The following is a 14,929-nucleotide window of genomic DNA, read 5'->3' as shown; positions in this document are numbered from 1 at the left end:
CGCTATCCGCGCTCTCCGCTTATGGGTCCTCAGCCATCCACTCACTCTGTCCCAGGTAAGGAAAGGGTGTATAACCAGTCTGGACCTGATGGCTCCTCTGCTCTGCCTCTCTGAGAGAGAGCTCTGAGAGAGCTGATCACATGTTCTCACTCTGCTTTACCAAGGGGTTCTAAGGTAAACTGAAACTAAACTGTCCCTTTTGTAACTTCCACCTCCACATGCCCCCACCTCAGGAATGTTCCCTCTGTGTGTGTGTGTGTGTGGCTGAGTGAAGCAGGAAAAAGACTTAACCTCTTCCTGCCAGGGTGGACAGACATTATAAAATACATAAAAATATATACAATACAATACCCTGTAGCACCCAGTCTTAGGGGCGCTACATTCCTCCAGAGCGAAACGCAACACTCCTGGGTTGCAAGAGAAAATTACACCGCAAATAAAAATTTTCATAGTCAACAAATAACACGTCCCTTTTACCGGGACCCAATAAAGGAAAGGAAGAAGCAGGACGAAAAGTAAGGAAAAAGAAACATTGGTATCAATCAGGTCATTAAAAAAAAAAAAAAACATCATTAAACATTCTGGAAACAGGCCTCCTTGCGACGCTCCAGGGCCCTCCAGGCATCCAGGTTTGGGAAACTAGAATAGCAGTCCGATCCCGGTGCAGGCTGCGATGCCGGGCTCACCCTCCGGCCACCACTCGCCAAGGCTCGCACCTGGTCAGTCTATGTCATCTCCCCATCTTCTCATGGTCCTGGGGAGGCAGGGTTCCTGGCTTCTAGTGAATGTCTAACAAAGAGGGCAGGCACTGTTTTTTGCGCCTAGTCGCGGGGGCGCTACACTTATCCTCACTGTTCTACGTTCCCTCCAACCTTACCGACTCCACTGCACCATCGTCTCCGGTCCGGGTCGCTCATCCTGACCTATCGTTTAACTAATCTATCTCTCCACATGAACCCATAATATATAAATTCCACATACTTAAATCTGGTTAATGAAGCTAAAATTACATTTATATATTCTCTTTAAGATACAAATTAATGTGATCGCTTAGAGGCAATTAGTTAATCCTCATTCAATTTTCATTTTTGAGAGAAAAGATTAGAAATCAGTCTCTGGGGCATATCCTACATATATAAGGAATATTAGATTTCTGGAGGAAATTCAGCATGCGTGTGTTGTACATTCAGTAGAATAGTCACCTTCCGAAGTCTTCGGCATTAATGTGGGCGTCATCTATTGTCAACTTGACTGGAATGGTTTATGAGCGCGGTGCAGGTGCCGATGACACTGCGCTATTGTCGCGTGGAGCCGGGAAGCCTCGTCTACTTGTTAATGATTGTTTTCCTCGACAATAATCATGAATGCAAATGTCAGCGCACAAAGGCCCGTGTCTGGATCGTTCTCTCATCCTGATCCCGCAATGTGAGCATCCGGAAAGGGAGATGGTCTCCATCAGCAATGCACATTGTTCTACCGTTGTAGCCGCTCCGAGAGAAAATCCTTAACAATAAGATTCATTTGCCCTTCAGATGACCGAGTCTTCGGCTTACCACAGAACATCCTCACCTGCTATGTAAGATTGATTTATTCTGTTTGATGCTAATTCGTTGCGGCCGGGGCCTGTTCTCCATCTCTCGTTCCTGGTGGAGTAAAGTGTGAGACCCCAAACCGTACATTCATCAACTGTTGCCTTCCAACCGGGATGGCTTAATTAAACCTGCTGAGGATTGGGTCCACGAGCAGACCCTTATTGAGGAGTTTAACACTTTTTTTAGGATTCAGTATTTGTCTCGAATTTCTCCTTTTAAAGTTGTAAAAAAAAAAGAACGAGCCCTTTGCTAATTAATACATTGAAGAAGAGATATTCCATAAGGTCTTATTTAACATATATCTTCTCTGTCCTTGCAAAATTCAGTTCGGAAACAATGAAAGTTTGGTCGAATTAATATCTGCTCAATGCTCGGGAAGGAAAAAGCTGAATCTAAAAAAGTAAATGTTCCATGTATCTGCAGATTTGGAGTATATACTCCACTTACGTAGCTCTTATGGTATATAGTATGTTTTGTACCTCCAGCATATCTCCGTGTAATAGAAAGATTTATGCTCAGTGTTATATTTGAAGAGAATACATTACTAGACTAGATCTCTATTAAGAGTTTGCACAGAGCATAATAATTACTGTATTTTTCGGTTTATAAGACGCGCTGGATTATAAGACGCACCCCAAATTTGAAGGAGGAAAATGGGAAAAAATAATTTTTACTATTAAAATTTTGGTCCGTCTTGTAATCCTAGTGTGTCTTGTATTAGCTCACCAGGGGGGTGCGGTGGTGGTGGAGCAGTTCAGGAAAGTCTCAGAAGACAGGGTCAGCGAGGCTGCAGGCTCGGAGGAGGGGGTGTCGTGGGTCAGGAGGGTCAGTGGACAAAGGGTCAGCAATGCTTCAGGCTAGGAGGAGGGGGTGTCGTGGGTCAGGAGGGTCAGTGGACGGAGGGACAGGGATGCTTCAGGCTAGGAGGAGGGGGTGTCGTGGGTCAGGAGGGTCAGTGGATGGAGGGACAGGGATGCTGCAGGCTTGGAGGAGGGGGTGTCGTGGATCAGGAGGGTCAGTGGACGGAGGGTCAGCGATGCTTCAGGCTAGGAGGAGGGGGTGTCACAGATCAGGAGGGTCAGTGGATGGAAGGACCGGAATGCTGCAGGCTCGGAAAAGGGGGTGTCGTAGATCAGGAGGGTCAGTGGACGGAGGGTCAGCGATGCTTCAGGCTAGCAGGAGGGGGTGTCGTGGGTCAGGAGGGTCAGTGGAAGGAGGGACAGGGATGCTGCAGGCTCGGAGGAGGGGGTGTCGTGGATCAGGAGGGTCAGTGGACGGAGGGTCAGCGATGCTTCGGGCTAGGAGGAGGGGGTGTCACAGATCAGGAGGGTCAGTGGACGGAAGGACCGGAATGCTGCAGGCTCGAAGAAGGGGGTGTCGTGGATCAGGAGGGTCAGTGGACGGAGGGTCAGCGATGATTCAGGCTAGGAGGAGGGGGTGTCGTGGATCAGGAGGGTCAGTGGACGGAGGGTCAGCGATGCTTCGGGCTAGTAGGAGGGGGTGTCACAGATCAGGAGGGTCAGTGGACGGAAGGACCGGAATGCTGCAGGCTCAGAGAAGGGGGTGTCGTGGATCAGGAGGGTCAGTGGACGGAGGGTCAGCGATGCTTCAGGCTAGGAGGAGGGGGTGTCGTGCGTCAGGAGGGTCAGTGGACGGAGGGACAGGGATGCTGCAGGCTCGGAGGAGGGGTGTTGTGGATCAGGAGGGTCAGTGGACGGAGGGTCAGCGATGCTTCGGGCTAGGAGGAGGGGGTGTCACAGATCAGGAGGGTCAGTGGATGGAGGGATGGGGATGCTGAAGGCTCGGAGGAGGGGGTGTCACAGCTCAGGAGGATCAATGAACAGAGGGTCAGTGGTACTGTGGGTTCGTAGGGTGCCGCAGCGGCCAGTGCCATTGATCTGCCGGCGAGCTGTGGGCTCCATTGAATTGCCGGTGGTTGACGCAGTGGACTTCAAGAAAATGGCCGCTAAGGCAGCGTGTGTGCACATTGGCCTCCGCAGACATTTTCTTGAAGTCTATCATGTCAACCGCCGGCAATTCAACGCAGCCCACAGGCAGATCAATGGTGCCCGCTGCGACACCCCAGAAGCCCACAGTATCGCTGACCCTCAGTCCTGTGACCCTCCTGAGCTGCTCCACTGCAGTGACATCCAACCTCCTCTGAACCCTCAGTATCGCCGACCCTGCACCACCACGGCTGCTCTGGTAAGCTGTATCCGGATTATAAGACGCACCCCCATTTTGTCCTCAGTTTGGAGGGGGAGTGCGTATTATAATCCGGAAAATACGGTATTCCAAACCCATGGTATAGAGGGTAAGTTCCAAATCACTGGAAGTCATACTAATGGGAACACCAATGAACCAGGAACAAGGTGTGGTGACACAACATTAATGTGGCCACTTGTGTGGGGGTGACCTACTATTAATTATGCTAGACATACTATTCCTTTGTACAGTAAGTCAAGGTACATGAGCCATTGTTTCATGCAAGACTGTCTGGTGCTCCCTTTTGTATGCTAATTTGTGGAATGCCTGCAGATTGCATAGCAAAGAATAAGAAAACAGCCATGTTATCTCCCTTCCCCATCCTGAAATGGGAGCTGAGGGATATTAAAGGGATCCTTCTCTTGCTACCAGTGTCATTCTACAAGACTTGAGCCTAGGGACCTTGGTTCCAGCTGGGGGATTACAGAACTGCTCCACTGCCTAACACTAAGCCCATGAATTAATTTGGAGAACCCAGGTGGGAGCAATGCGGGCATACCTCACTATGTTTGGTCGGCTTCCTAAACTTGCCGCTATCTTCTTTCAGTGGATGCCCACCAAAAGCATGGTACTGCTGGCTGGGGTAGTTGGCCCTGGATGCCACAAAATCGCAGTGGTTCTAATCCAGGACAAGCCAGCGGAAGGGTGAGACTGTCATTTGCACCATCTTGTGCGCTTACTTGGAATGTATTATACGCTGTTGACTGTTGGTGACCCAATAAGGTCTTACCACAGTGTGGTACCCTTACCCTGTGTTGTCTGAGAAGTGCTATGCCCATAGGAAAGGAGTACAGGCATTCAGTAGGATGAGCGCTGCTCCGTGCGGTCTTTAAAAAACAACCGGACACCTTTAGAGCTCTCAAGTCCATGCCTTAATGCCTCTGAGATCTTATATCCATGCCTCTGTGTCTCCGGGCTCTCGAGTCCGTGCCTCGGTGCCCCGAGCTCTCAGGTTCATGCCTTGGTGCCTCAGAGTTTTGGAGTCTGTGCCTCGGAGTTTTGGAGTCTGTGCCTCGGAGTTTTGGAGTCTGTGCCTCGGAGTTTTGGAGTCTGTGCCTCGGAGTTTTGGAGTCTGTGCCTCGGAGTTTTGGAGTCTGTGCCTCGGAGCTCTGGAGTCTTGCCTCGGAGCTCTGGAGTCTGTGCCTTGATGCCTCAGAGCTCTCAAGTCCGGGCCTCGATGCCTCAGAACTTTAGCTGCACAACGGGGACCGGCACAATCTTGGCTTATATGGACACCAAAGCCATCAACCTAAAGTGCATATACATGCAACTCGTGTGGGATTTAATGTATTTCTATGAGCAGCGACCAACCTGGAGGGGAACACTGTATGATTGAGAGCGTCATACATGTACATCAAATCCATCATCAAAAACTATATTAAGAGTAATATATTAATAAACGCGGATCACACCTCGTGCCATATTCTCTTATTAAATTGCATAATGTTAGTGACATCTGGTGACTAATACGAGACGCCCGCCGTTTTTATTGCACTGGATTGTAGCAGCAAAAACCTATTTTATACAAATGAACCTGATGTAAAAAATCACCATTGTATGAAAGATCTCACTCCGCTCATCAGATCCGTTGGGAATTTTTGCAAATTTTGCAATTCACTATTTTTTAATCAAAAGGAGTACATTTTATAATTTCTTAATAGATGCCAGAGTAGTGCTGAAATACGATATATAATAAAATAATACCGTAAGAAAAGCCTATTGTAACAATCATACTGGAGATAGACGGGTGCACTTGTGCTTTTATTACATTTTTGAACTTCTAACTACATGAAATCTCCGGCTATGTGGGCAAAAATGCATCCAGAAAATGATGGCCCTCGCTGATGACAGCAGTCGTATGGCGCTCTTCAACTCTTCTATGGGCAGACGATCGATCTTAGTCAAAAATTTGTCAGAGCAGAGGACTAGCCATCATTGTGGAGCCCAGTCCAGGTCCTGGAGGTTGTATCTTTCCCATAAAGACCAGATTTGACGAGACTGACGTTTTCCGTGTGTTCATAGCTGATAGCGTTTCTGGACTTCTTCCAACGTTGGAGGATTGTTCTTTTGTTTTTTTTCTATCTGCTGCTACAAAAGAGCCTGGAACGCACACTGAAACTCCTGCCTGCCATAACATTTTGCATTTCTTGTAGCTGGTGTGATTCTTGGGCTTCCCTTGGCAAAATATATTAAATTCTCGACCACTAAGAAAAAAAACACCAGTCCCAAAAGTAAGCTCTTTTCTATGCTCTTCAGAGGTCAAAAATCACCACCTCCAAAATCACCATGTCCAAAAATCACCACCTCCAAAATCACCATGTCCAAAAATCACCACCTCCAAAATCACCATATCCAAAACTCGCCACATCCAAAATCTTCATGTACAAAACTCACCACCTCCAAAATCACCATGTCCAAAAATCACCACCTCCAAAATCACCATGTCTAAAAATCACCACCTCCAAAATCATCATGTCCAAAAATCACCACCTCCAAAATCACCATGTCCAAAAATCACCACCTCCAAAATCACCATGTCCAAAAATCACCACCTCCAAAATCACCATATCCAAAACTCGCCACATCCAAAATCTTCATGTACAAAACTCACCACCTCCAAAATCACCATGTCCAAAAATCGCCACCTCCAAAATCACCGTGTCCAAAACTTGCCACCTCCAAAATCACCGTGTCCAAAACTTGCCACCTCTAAAATCACCATGTCCAAAAATCGCCACCTCCAAAATCACCATGTCCAAAAATCACCACCTCCAAAATCACCATGTCCAAAACTCACCACCTCCAAAATCACCATGTCCAAAAATCACCACCTCCAAAATCACCATGTCTAAAAATCACCACCTCCAAAATCACCATGTCTAAAAATCACCACCTCCAAAATCACCATGTCCAAAAATCACCACCTCCAAAATCACCATGTCCAAAAATCACCACCTCCAAAATCACCATGTCTAAAAATCACCACCTCCAAAATCACCACCTCCAAGATCCCCATGTCCAAAACTCCCCACCTCCAAAATCACCATGTCCAAAAATCACCACCTCCAAAATCACCATATCCAAAAATTCCCACCTTCAAAATCACCATGTCCAAAAATCACCATGTCCAAAAATCGCCACCTCCAAAATCACCATGTCCAAAAATCACCATGTCCAAAAATCGCCACCTCCAAAATCACCATGTCCAAAAATCACCATGTCCAAAAATCCCCACCATCAAAATCACCATGTCCAAAAATCACCAACTCCAAAATCACCATGTCCAAAAATCACCACCTCCAAAACCACCATGTCCAAAAATCACCATGTCCAAAAATCGCCACCTCCAAAATCAACATGTCCAAAAATCGCCACCTCCAAAATCACCATATCCAAAAATCGCCACCTCCAAAATCAACAGGTCCAAAAATCGCCACCTCCAAAATCACCATGTCCAAAACTCGCCACCTCCAAAATCACCATGTCCAAAAATCACCACCTCCAAAATCACCATGTCCAAAAATCGCCACCTCCAAAATCTTGCCAAATTGTGAGAAGGAGGGATGAGAAATTGTCAATCAGACTTGGTGGCCAAAGATAGAGTAGCAGCAGGGAGGAGGGACAGTGAGGAGCTGTCAGTTAAATGTTGGGCGCAGACTGAGTTTTAACTTTTACACAGAATTATTCAGCCATTAAGGATTATCATATTAAGTACACTAGCGTATCATAGTCTAGAGTATGCGTTCTGAACTCCGGTGATGGCCCTGCTTTATAGAGGTTATATGCAGTTATAGTTCTCCATCATGATGATCAGCAATGTATGTTGTGTGACGCCCCTGGACTATTCAGGGCTTCACAGGGTACTGCACTTCCTATTCTTGGTGCACTATTAAACCCCTCATGGTTCTGGGTTCCCAACCTGTAGTACTGCCTCCATCAGCATCCAAAATCCCAACTACACCTCACACCACACCCTGTCAGACACACCTGTGGGCTGCTGAGCTGGAATAGGGCCGCCCACCTAGGGGTCAGGCAAAATGGTGGGAGGGAAGTAGAGTCAGTTGAGTGGTAGCCCTCGAGAATTGAGGAGCTGGGGGAGTTTGTGGCTCCCTGTTTGTGACAGGTTGGGTCGCAGATGGTGGTCTGGGCCCGGAGGAGTCGGAGACCCGGTCGCAGGGTATTGAGGCTGGGTCCCTAGACCTGGTCATGGAGGACGGGAGGCATCTGAGTCTAATAACCGGTCTGGGTCCAAAACCACGGCGGGGTACAGGACCCTAGGTCGGGGAGTAGCTTCAGACAACCCAGCAATTAACCTGTGGAGGACAGTGACTTTATGGACTGTCCCCAAGAAGTTCAGAGATCAGGGGCACTAGCACAACGAGGATGATAGGGCTTTCCAACCCAAGCCGCCAACATAAATCCCACGCGTGAGCCCTTGAGAGCAGGGCTCCGCTACGAAAACGTAGGGAGCGGGACCCAGATAGCTTTATGCCAACGGGGCCGCCAGGACACTTTCAAAATTTGTGCAAGGAGGCAGGCTCCGGATCACCCGGCAGTACTACAGGGGACGGATACCCGGACGGGCTCCCCCAAGAGGGCAGCGGCACCCAGAGACTTGGTTCACCTTGTTGTCAGTCTGCTTTGCAGTCCCACCATCACAGATACTGCCTGAGTGAGTACATGGTCCTTCCCTGCTTCCAACTGGCCCTGCGCACCCCCGCTCCACCACCATCCAGAGTCCCGGGGCCTCCCCTACCCGTTGGAGGTTACGTCATCTGGCTGTCCTACTCCATCTCCCTGGGTACTCCCATCGGCAGCGGCGGTACTCCCAATTACCGCACACCACTGGTGGCATCACAAACTCTTAGCCCCGAGTGGCCGCAAGCCCCTGGGTCCGGAGACCCTCGAGCCACAGCACCGACCCCGGATCCAAGCGGTTCGACCAATGCAGGGGCAGCACAGTTGCACTTGCTGACGAGGTTACAGTAGATACATTTGTTCTACTTTACTGATATTTGTAAAGTCCGGTAGTGATCGGAGAACTCCGAGGAGACAAGGTTCAGAACCCGGACACGAGATCTGCGATATCAGAAGTATGAATTATTTATTATAACTTGTATTAATACTTCCCGAGCAAACATTTATTCAGCGAGTGCGCAGAGTAATTACTGGGTTTACAGCCGTTTACACATTGTCAGACATTGTTACCCAGAAGGAGAACACAACCAAAATCATAGAGAAACAATACAGCGGGCGCCCGGTCGTGTCTGCTCGGTGCGCCCTGTACGGAGGGCAGGGGTCACCATTTGCTCACACATCGTCTCTTTTTCACATTAGGACAGTCTTTTGCATTTTTTACAATTCTCAATGTCCAGCAAAACTTAAGCGCTACGTATATAACGTATGTACAGTATCTAGGTGAAGCGGGTTTATATTTCACTAACGTATATAATGGTAAATGTACATTCATATATACTTGTAGCTCTGCTTTCCCAATCTTTATTTGTTTTGTAAAGTGTCAAAACAAATCAATCTAGAGTAAAAGAGTAACTGCTTGAAAGAAGGGAGAGGAGGGAGATGCAGCTGAAGTTTCAGGCTACATTACATCTTATATACAGCGGGTGAAATAAGTACTGAAAATTTCACCAATTTTCTAAGTATTTATATTTTTAAAGGCGATATTGACATGAATTTTTCACCAGATGTCTGTAACAACCCATCCAATCCACACAAAGAAAAGAAACCATGGATGTTCATTAAGTTATGTATTACACTGGGAAAAAGTATTGAACACGCTTACTGATGTTTATTTAATGTTTCGTATATTCATCTTTGTTGGTGCTGAAGCTTCCAGACTCCTCCTGTACGGAGACACTAATCGCCTGCATTGCTCAGGTGGATTTTGGCCCATTCTTCCACACAAACACTCCTCACATCCTGCAGGTCCCAGCTCCTTCTACGACCTCTGAGCTTTAGTTCCTTCCGGTGTCGGACTGGCTACCGGAGGAACCGCCAGTAATACCAGGCCTGGCTGCTGTTACCTGCATTAAACTCCGGAACTCTCACCTGACCTCTAGAGTGCAGACTGGACTGAACTCTGGGTTTGCAGGACTGAACCGCGAGCGCCGACTGATTCCCCAACGATTGTGGTTCAGTTCATGTCACAGCTGCGGACAGAGCGGGCTGAACTTCGGAGCTCAGGTGAGAGCTCCGGAGTTCAATGCAGGTAACCGCAGCCAGGCCTGGTATTACTGGCGGTTCCTCCGGTAACTAGTCCAACGCTGGTTCCTTCCATACATTTTCTATTGGATTCAGCTCCGGTGATCTGCCATTCTAGAAGATTTATTTTCTTTCTCTGGAACTAGTTGAGAGTTTACTTTGCCGTGTGTTTGGGGTCAATGTCTTGCTGAAATGTCCTCCCTTGTTTCATCTTCATCATCCTGGTAGATGGCAACAGATTTTTATCAAGAACGTCTCTGTATCTTTGTCCATTTATCCTTCCTTCAATTATGTGAAGTTTGCAAGTGCCATCTGCTGAAAATCAGCCCCACACAATAATGATCCCACCTCCACACTTCACTGTTGGGGATTTTTGGGGTGATTTGCCTTTTGGCCTCCAAACATAGTGTGTATTATGGCCTCCAAAGAGTTCAGTTTTGGTCTCATCTGACCACACTATATTCTCCAGTATTTCACAGACTTGTATAGATGTTGAGTAAACTTTAAATGTGCTTGAATCTGCTTTTTAATCAGAATTAGAGTCCTGCATGGTGAGCGTGCATACAGGAGCGTGCATACAGGAGCGTGCATACAGGAGCGTGCATACAGGAGCGTGCATACAGGAGCGTGCATACAGGAGCGTGCATACAGACTATGGAAGGGGAGTGCATTCCTTATTGTTTTCTGTGAAACAACTGTACCTGCTCATTCCAGGTCTTTCTGTAGCTCTCCACAGGTGGTTCTTGGCTTTTGGACAACTCTTCTGATTATTTTCACTCCTGTCTGGAATCTTACGAGGATCACCTGGTCATTGTCAATTTATGGTGAAATGATGTTCTTCACACTTCCGGATTATATCCCCAACAGTGCTCACTGGAACCTTCATTAGTTTGGAAATTCTTCTGTAACCAATGCCATCACTGTGTTTTGCCATTGAATAACTTAACGGGGTGCGGTGCACAGCAAGATATATATATATATATATATATATATATATATATATATATATATATATACATATAGATATAGATATACAGTGCCTACAAGTAGTATTCAACCCCCTGCAGATTTAGCAGGTTTACACATTCGGAAGTAACTTGGCATTGTGACATTTGGACTGTAGATCAGCCTGGAAGTGTGAAATGCAGCAAAAAAGAATGTTATTTCTTTTTTTATTTTTTTTTAAAATTGTGAAAAGTTTATTCAGAGGGTCATTTATTATTCAACCCCTCAAAGCACAAGAATTATGTTTGGTTCCCCTAAAGCAGGGGTGGGGAACCTTTTTTCTGCCGGGGGCCATTTGGAAATTTCTACCAAACTTCGGGGGCCGCACAAAATTATCAATGTTTAAATGACCCTGCTATATTGGGTGAAGCAATTAATTAACTGGGGGCACAGACACCACACGTGGGGCTGGGGGCACAGACACCACACGCGGGGCTGGGGGCACAGACACCACACGCGGGGCTGGGGGCACAGACACCACACGCGGGGCTGGGGGCACAGACATCACTGTGGGGAGGCACAGGCATCACTGGGGGGAGGCACAGGCATCACTGGGGGGAGGCACAGGCATCACTGGGGGGAGGCACAGGCATCACTGGGGGGAGGCACAGGCATCACTGGGGGGAGGCACAGGCATCACTGGGGGGGAGGCACAGACATCACTGGGGGGGAGGCACAGACATCACTGGGGGGAAGGCACAGACATCACTGGGGGGGAGGCACAGACATCACTGGGGGGGAGGCACAGACATCACTGGGGGGGAGGCACAGACAGGACTGGGGGGGGCTGCACACAGGACTGGGGGGGCTGCACACAGGACTGGGGGGGCTGCACACAGGACTGGGGGGGCTGCACACAGGACTGGGGGGGATGCACACAGGACTAGGGGGGGCTGCACACAGGACTGGGGGGGGGCTGCACACAGGACTGGGGGGGGGCTGCACACAGGACTGGGGGGTGCACACAGGACTGGGGGGTGCACACAGGACTGGGGGGGTGCACACAGGACTGGGGGGTGCACACAGGACTGGGGGGTGCACACAGGACTGTGGGGGTGCACACAGGACTGTGGGGGTGCACACAGGACTGGGGGGTGCACACAGGACTGGGGGGGGGCACACAGGACTGGGGGTGCACACAGGACTGGGGGGTGCACACAGGACTGGGTGATGGGCTGCACATAGGATTGTGTGGGGGTGCACACAGGACATTGGGGGGCTGCACACAGGACTGGGGGAGGGATGCACACAGGACTGGGGGAGGGATGCACACAGGATTGGGGGGTGCACACAGGAGTGGGGGGTGCACACAGGACTGGGGGGGTGCACACAGAACTGGGGGGGTGCACACAGAACTGGGGAGTGCACACAGGACTGGGGGGGTGCACACAGGACTGGGGGGGTGCACACAGGACTGGGGGGATGCACACAGGACTGGGGGGTGCACACAGGACTGGGGGTGCACACAGGACTGGGGGTGCACACAGGACTGGGGGGTGCACACAGGACTGGGTGATGGGCTGCACACAGGATTGAGGGGGTGCAAACAGGACTACTGGGTGATGGGCTGCACACAGGACATTGGGGGGCTGCACACAGGACTGGGGGAGGGGTGCACACAGGACATTGGGGGGCACACTGCGCTGAGAGTTTCATGCAACTCTGGGGGAGAGGGTTTACAGAACTGGGGTTTAGGCACAAAGCATTGGGCAGGGCACATAGCAGCAGAGGGTCGGCGCTGGACTCACAGCAGCATTGCATTCACATCACCGGAGTGCAGGAGCCGGACACACTGCATCAGAAGGAGAAGGCGGGCACTGATCTCCGGAGGGCAGGGGGCGGACACACAACGCTGGAAGCTGTGAGGCTGCTGTGGACCCGCCCACAATTGGCACTGGCCGACGGGAGAACACATTGCAGCACAAACAGCAATGTGTGGATTTAAAGGGCCGGCGGCAGCAAGACCGCGGTGACAGCACGAGCACTGCCTCCCCCGGGAATCTGCCCGGGGGCCACATAAAAGGTCATGGCGGGCCGCATGCGGCCCGCGGGCCGGAGGTTCCCCACCCCTGCCCTAAAGTATTAAGAAGTATTTCAGGCACAAAGAACAATGGGCTTTACATGTTTGGATTAATTATCTCTTTTTCCAGCCTTTTCTGACTAATTAAGACCCTCCCCAAACTTGTGAACAGCACTCATACATGGTCAACATGGGAAAGACAAAGGAGCATTCCAAGGCCATCAGAGACAAGATCGTGGAGGGTCACAAGGCTGGCAAGGGGTACAAAACCCTTTCCAAGGAGTTGGGCCTACCTGTCTCCACTGTTGGGAGCATCATTCGGAAGGGGAAGGCTTATGGAACTACTGTTAGCCTTCCACGGCCTGGACAGCCTTTGAAAGTTTCCACCCGTGCCGAGGCCAGGCTTGTTCGAAGAATCAAGGCTAACCCAAGGACAACAAGGAAGGAGCTCCGGGAAGATCTCATGGCAGTGGGGACATTGGTTTCAGTCAATACCATAAGTAACGTACTCCACCACAATGGTCTCCGTTCCAGACGAGCCCGTAAGGTACCTTTACTTTCAAAGCGTCATGTCAAGGCTCGTCTACAGTTTGCTCATGATCACTTGGAGGACTCTGAGACAGACTGGTTCAAGGTTCTCTGGTCTGATGAGACCAAGATCGAGATCTTTGGTGCCAACCACACACGTGACGTTCGGAGACTGGATGGCACTGCATACGACCCCAAGAATACCATCCCTACAGTCAAGCATGGTGGTGGCAGCATCATGCTGTGGGGCTGTTTCTCAGCCAAGGGGCCTGGCCATCTGGTCCGCATCCATGGGAAGATGGATAGCACGGCCTACCTGGAGATTTTGGCCAAGAACCTCCGCTCCGCCATCAAGGATCTTAAGATGGGTCGTCATTTCATCTTCCAACAAGACAATGACCCAAAGCACACAGCCAAGAAAACCAAGGCCTGGTTCAAGAGGGAAAAAATCAAGGTGTTGCAGTGGCCTAGTCAGTCTCCTGACCTTAACCCAATTGAAAACTTGTGGCAGGAGCTCAAGATTAAAGTCCACATGAGACACCCAAAGAACCTAGATAACTTGGAGAAGATCTGCATGGAGGAGTGGGCCAAGATAACTCCAGAGACCTGTGCCGGCCTGATCAGGTCTTATAAAAGACGATTATTAGCTGTAATTGCAAACAAGGGTTATTCTACAAAATATTAAACCTAGGGGTTGAATAATAATTGACCCACACTTTTATGTTGAAAATGTATTAAAATTTAACTGAGCAACATAACTTGTTGGTTTGTAAGATTTATGCTTCTGTTAATAAATCCTGCTCTTGTTTGAAGTTTGCAGGCTCTAACTTATTTGCATGTTATCAAACCTGCTAAATCTGCAGGGGGTTGAAGACTACTTGTAGGCACTGTGTACATATATATATATTTTATATATATATATATATATATATATATATATATATATATATATATATATATATATATATATATATATATATATATATATATATATATATATATATATATATATATATACAGTTAGGTCCAGAAATATTTGGACAGTGACACAAGCTTTGTTATTTTAGCTGTTTACAAAAACATGTTCAGAAATACAATTCTATATATAATATGGGCTGAAAGTGCACACTCCCAGCTGCAATATGAGAGTTTTCACATCCAAATCGGAGAAAGGGTTTAGGAATCATAGCTCTGTAATGCATAGCCTCCTCTTTTTCAAGGGACCAAAAGTAATTGGACAAGGGACTCTAAGGGCTGCAATTAACTCTGAAGGCGTCTCCCTCGTTAACCTGTAATCAAT

General features: G+C 48.6%; 1 protein-coding gene across 1 annotated transcript in view; it reads left to right on the top strand.

Moving 5' to 3' along the window:
- The first annotated feature begins 1,496 nt into the window (after positions 1–1,496).
- Positions 1,497–14,929, top strand: part of LOC142255928 (uncharacterized) — a 102,097-nt gene continuing 88,664 nt past the window's right edge. The window contains exon 1 of the mRNA XM_075327378.1: positions 1,497–1,576. Within this exon, the coding sequence (XP_075183493.1) occupies positions 1,533–1,576 (44 nt within the window). The 5' untranslated portion in view covers positions 1,497–1,532. The remainder of the gene's footprint in view (positions 1,577–14,929) is intronic.

The sequence above is a fragment of the Anomaloglossus baeobatrachus genome, chromosome 11, assembly GCF_048569485.1.
Source record: "Anomaloglossus baeobatrachus isolate aAnoBae1 chromosome 11, aAnoBae1.hap1, whole genome shotgun sequence".
Lineage (NCBI taxonomy): Eukaryota > Metazoa > Chordata > Amphibia > Anura > Aromobatidae > Anomaloglossus > Anomaloglossus baeobatrachus.
The sequence above is the reverse complement of the archived record's forward strand: the minus strand, read 5'-3'. Positions and strand labels throughout refer to the sequence as shown.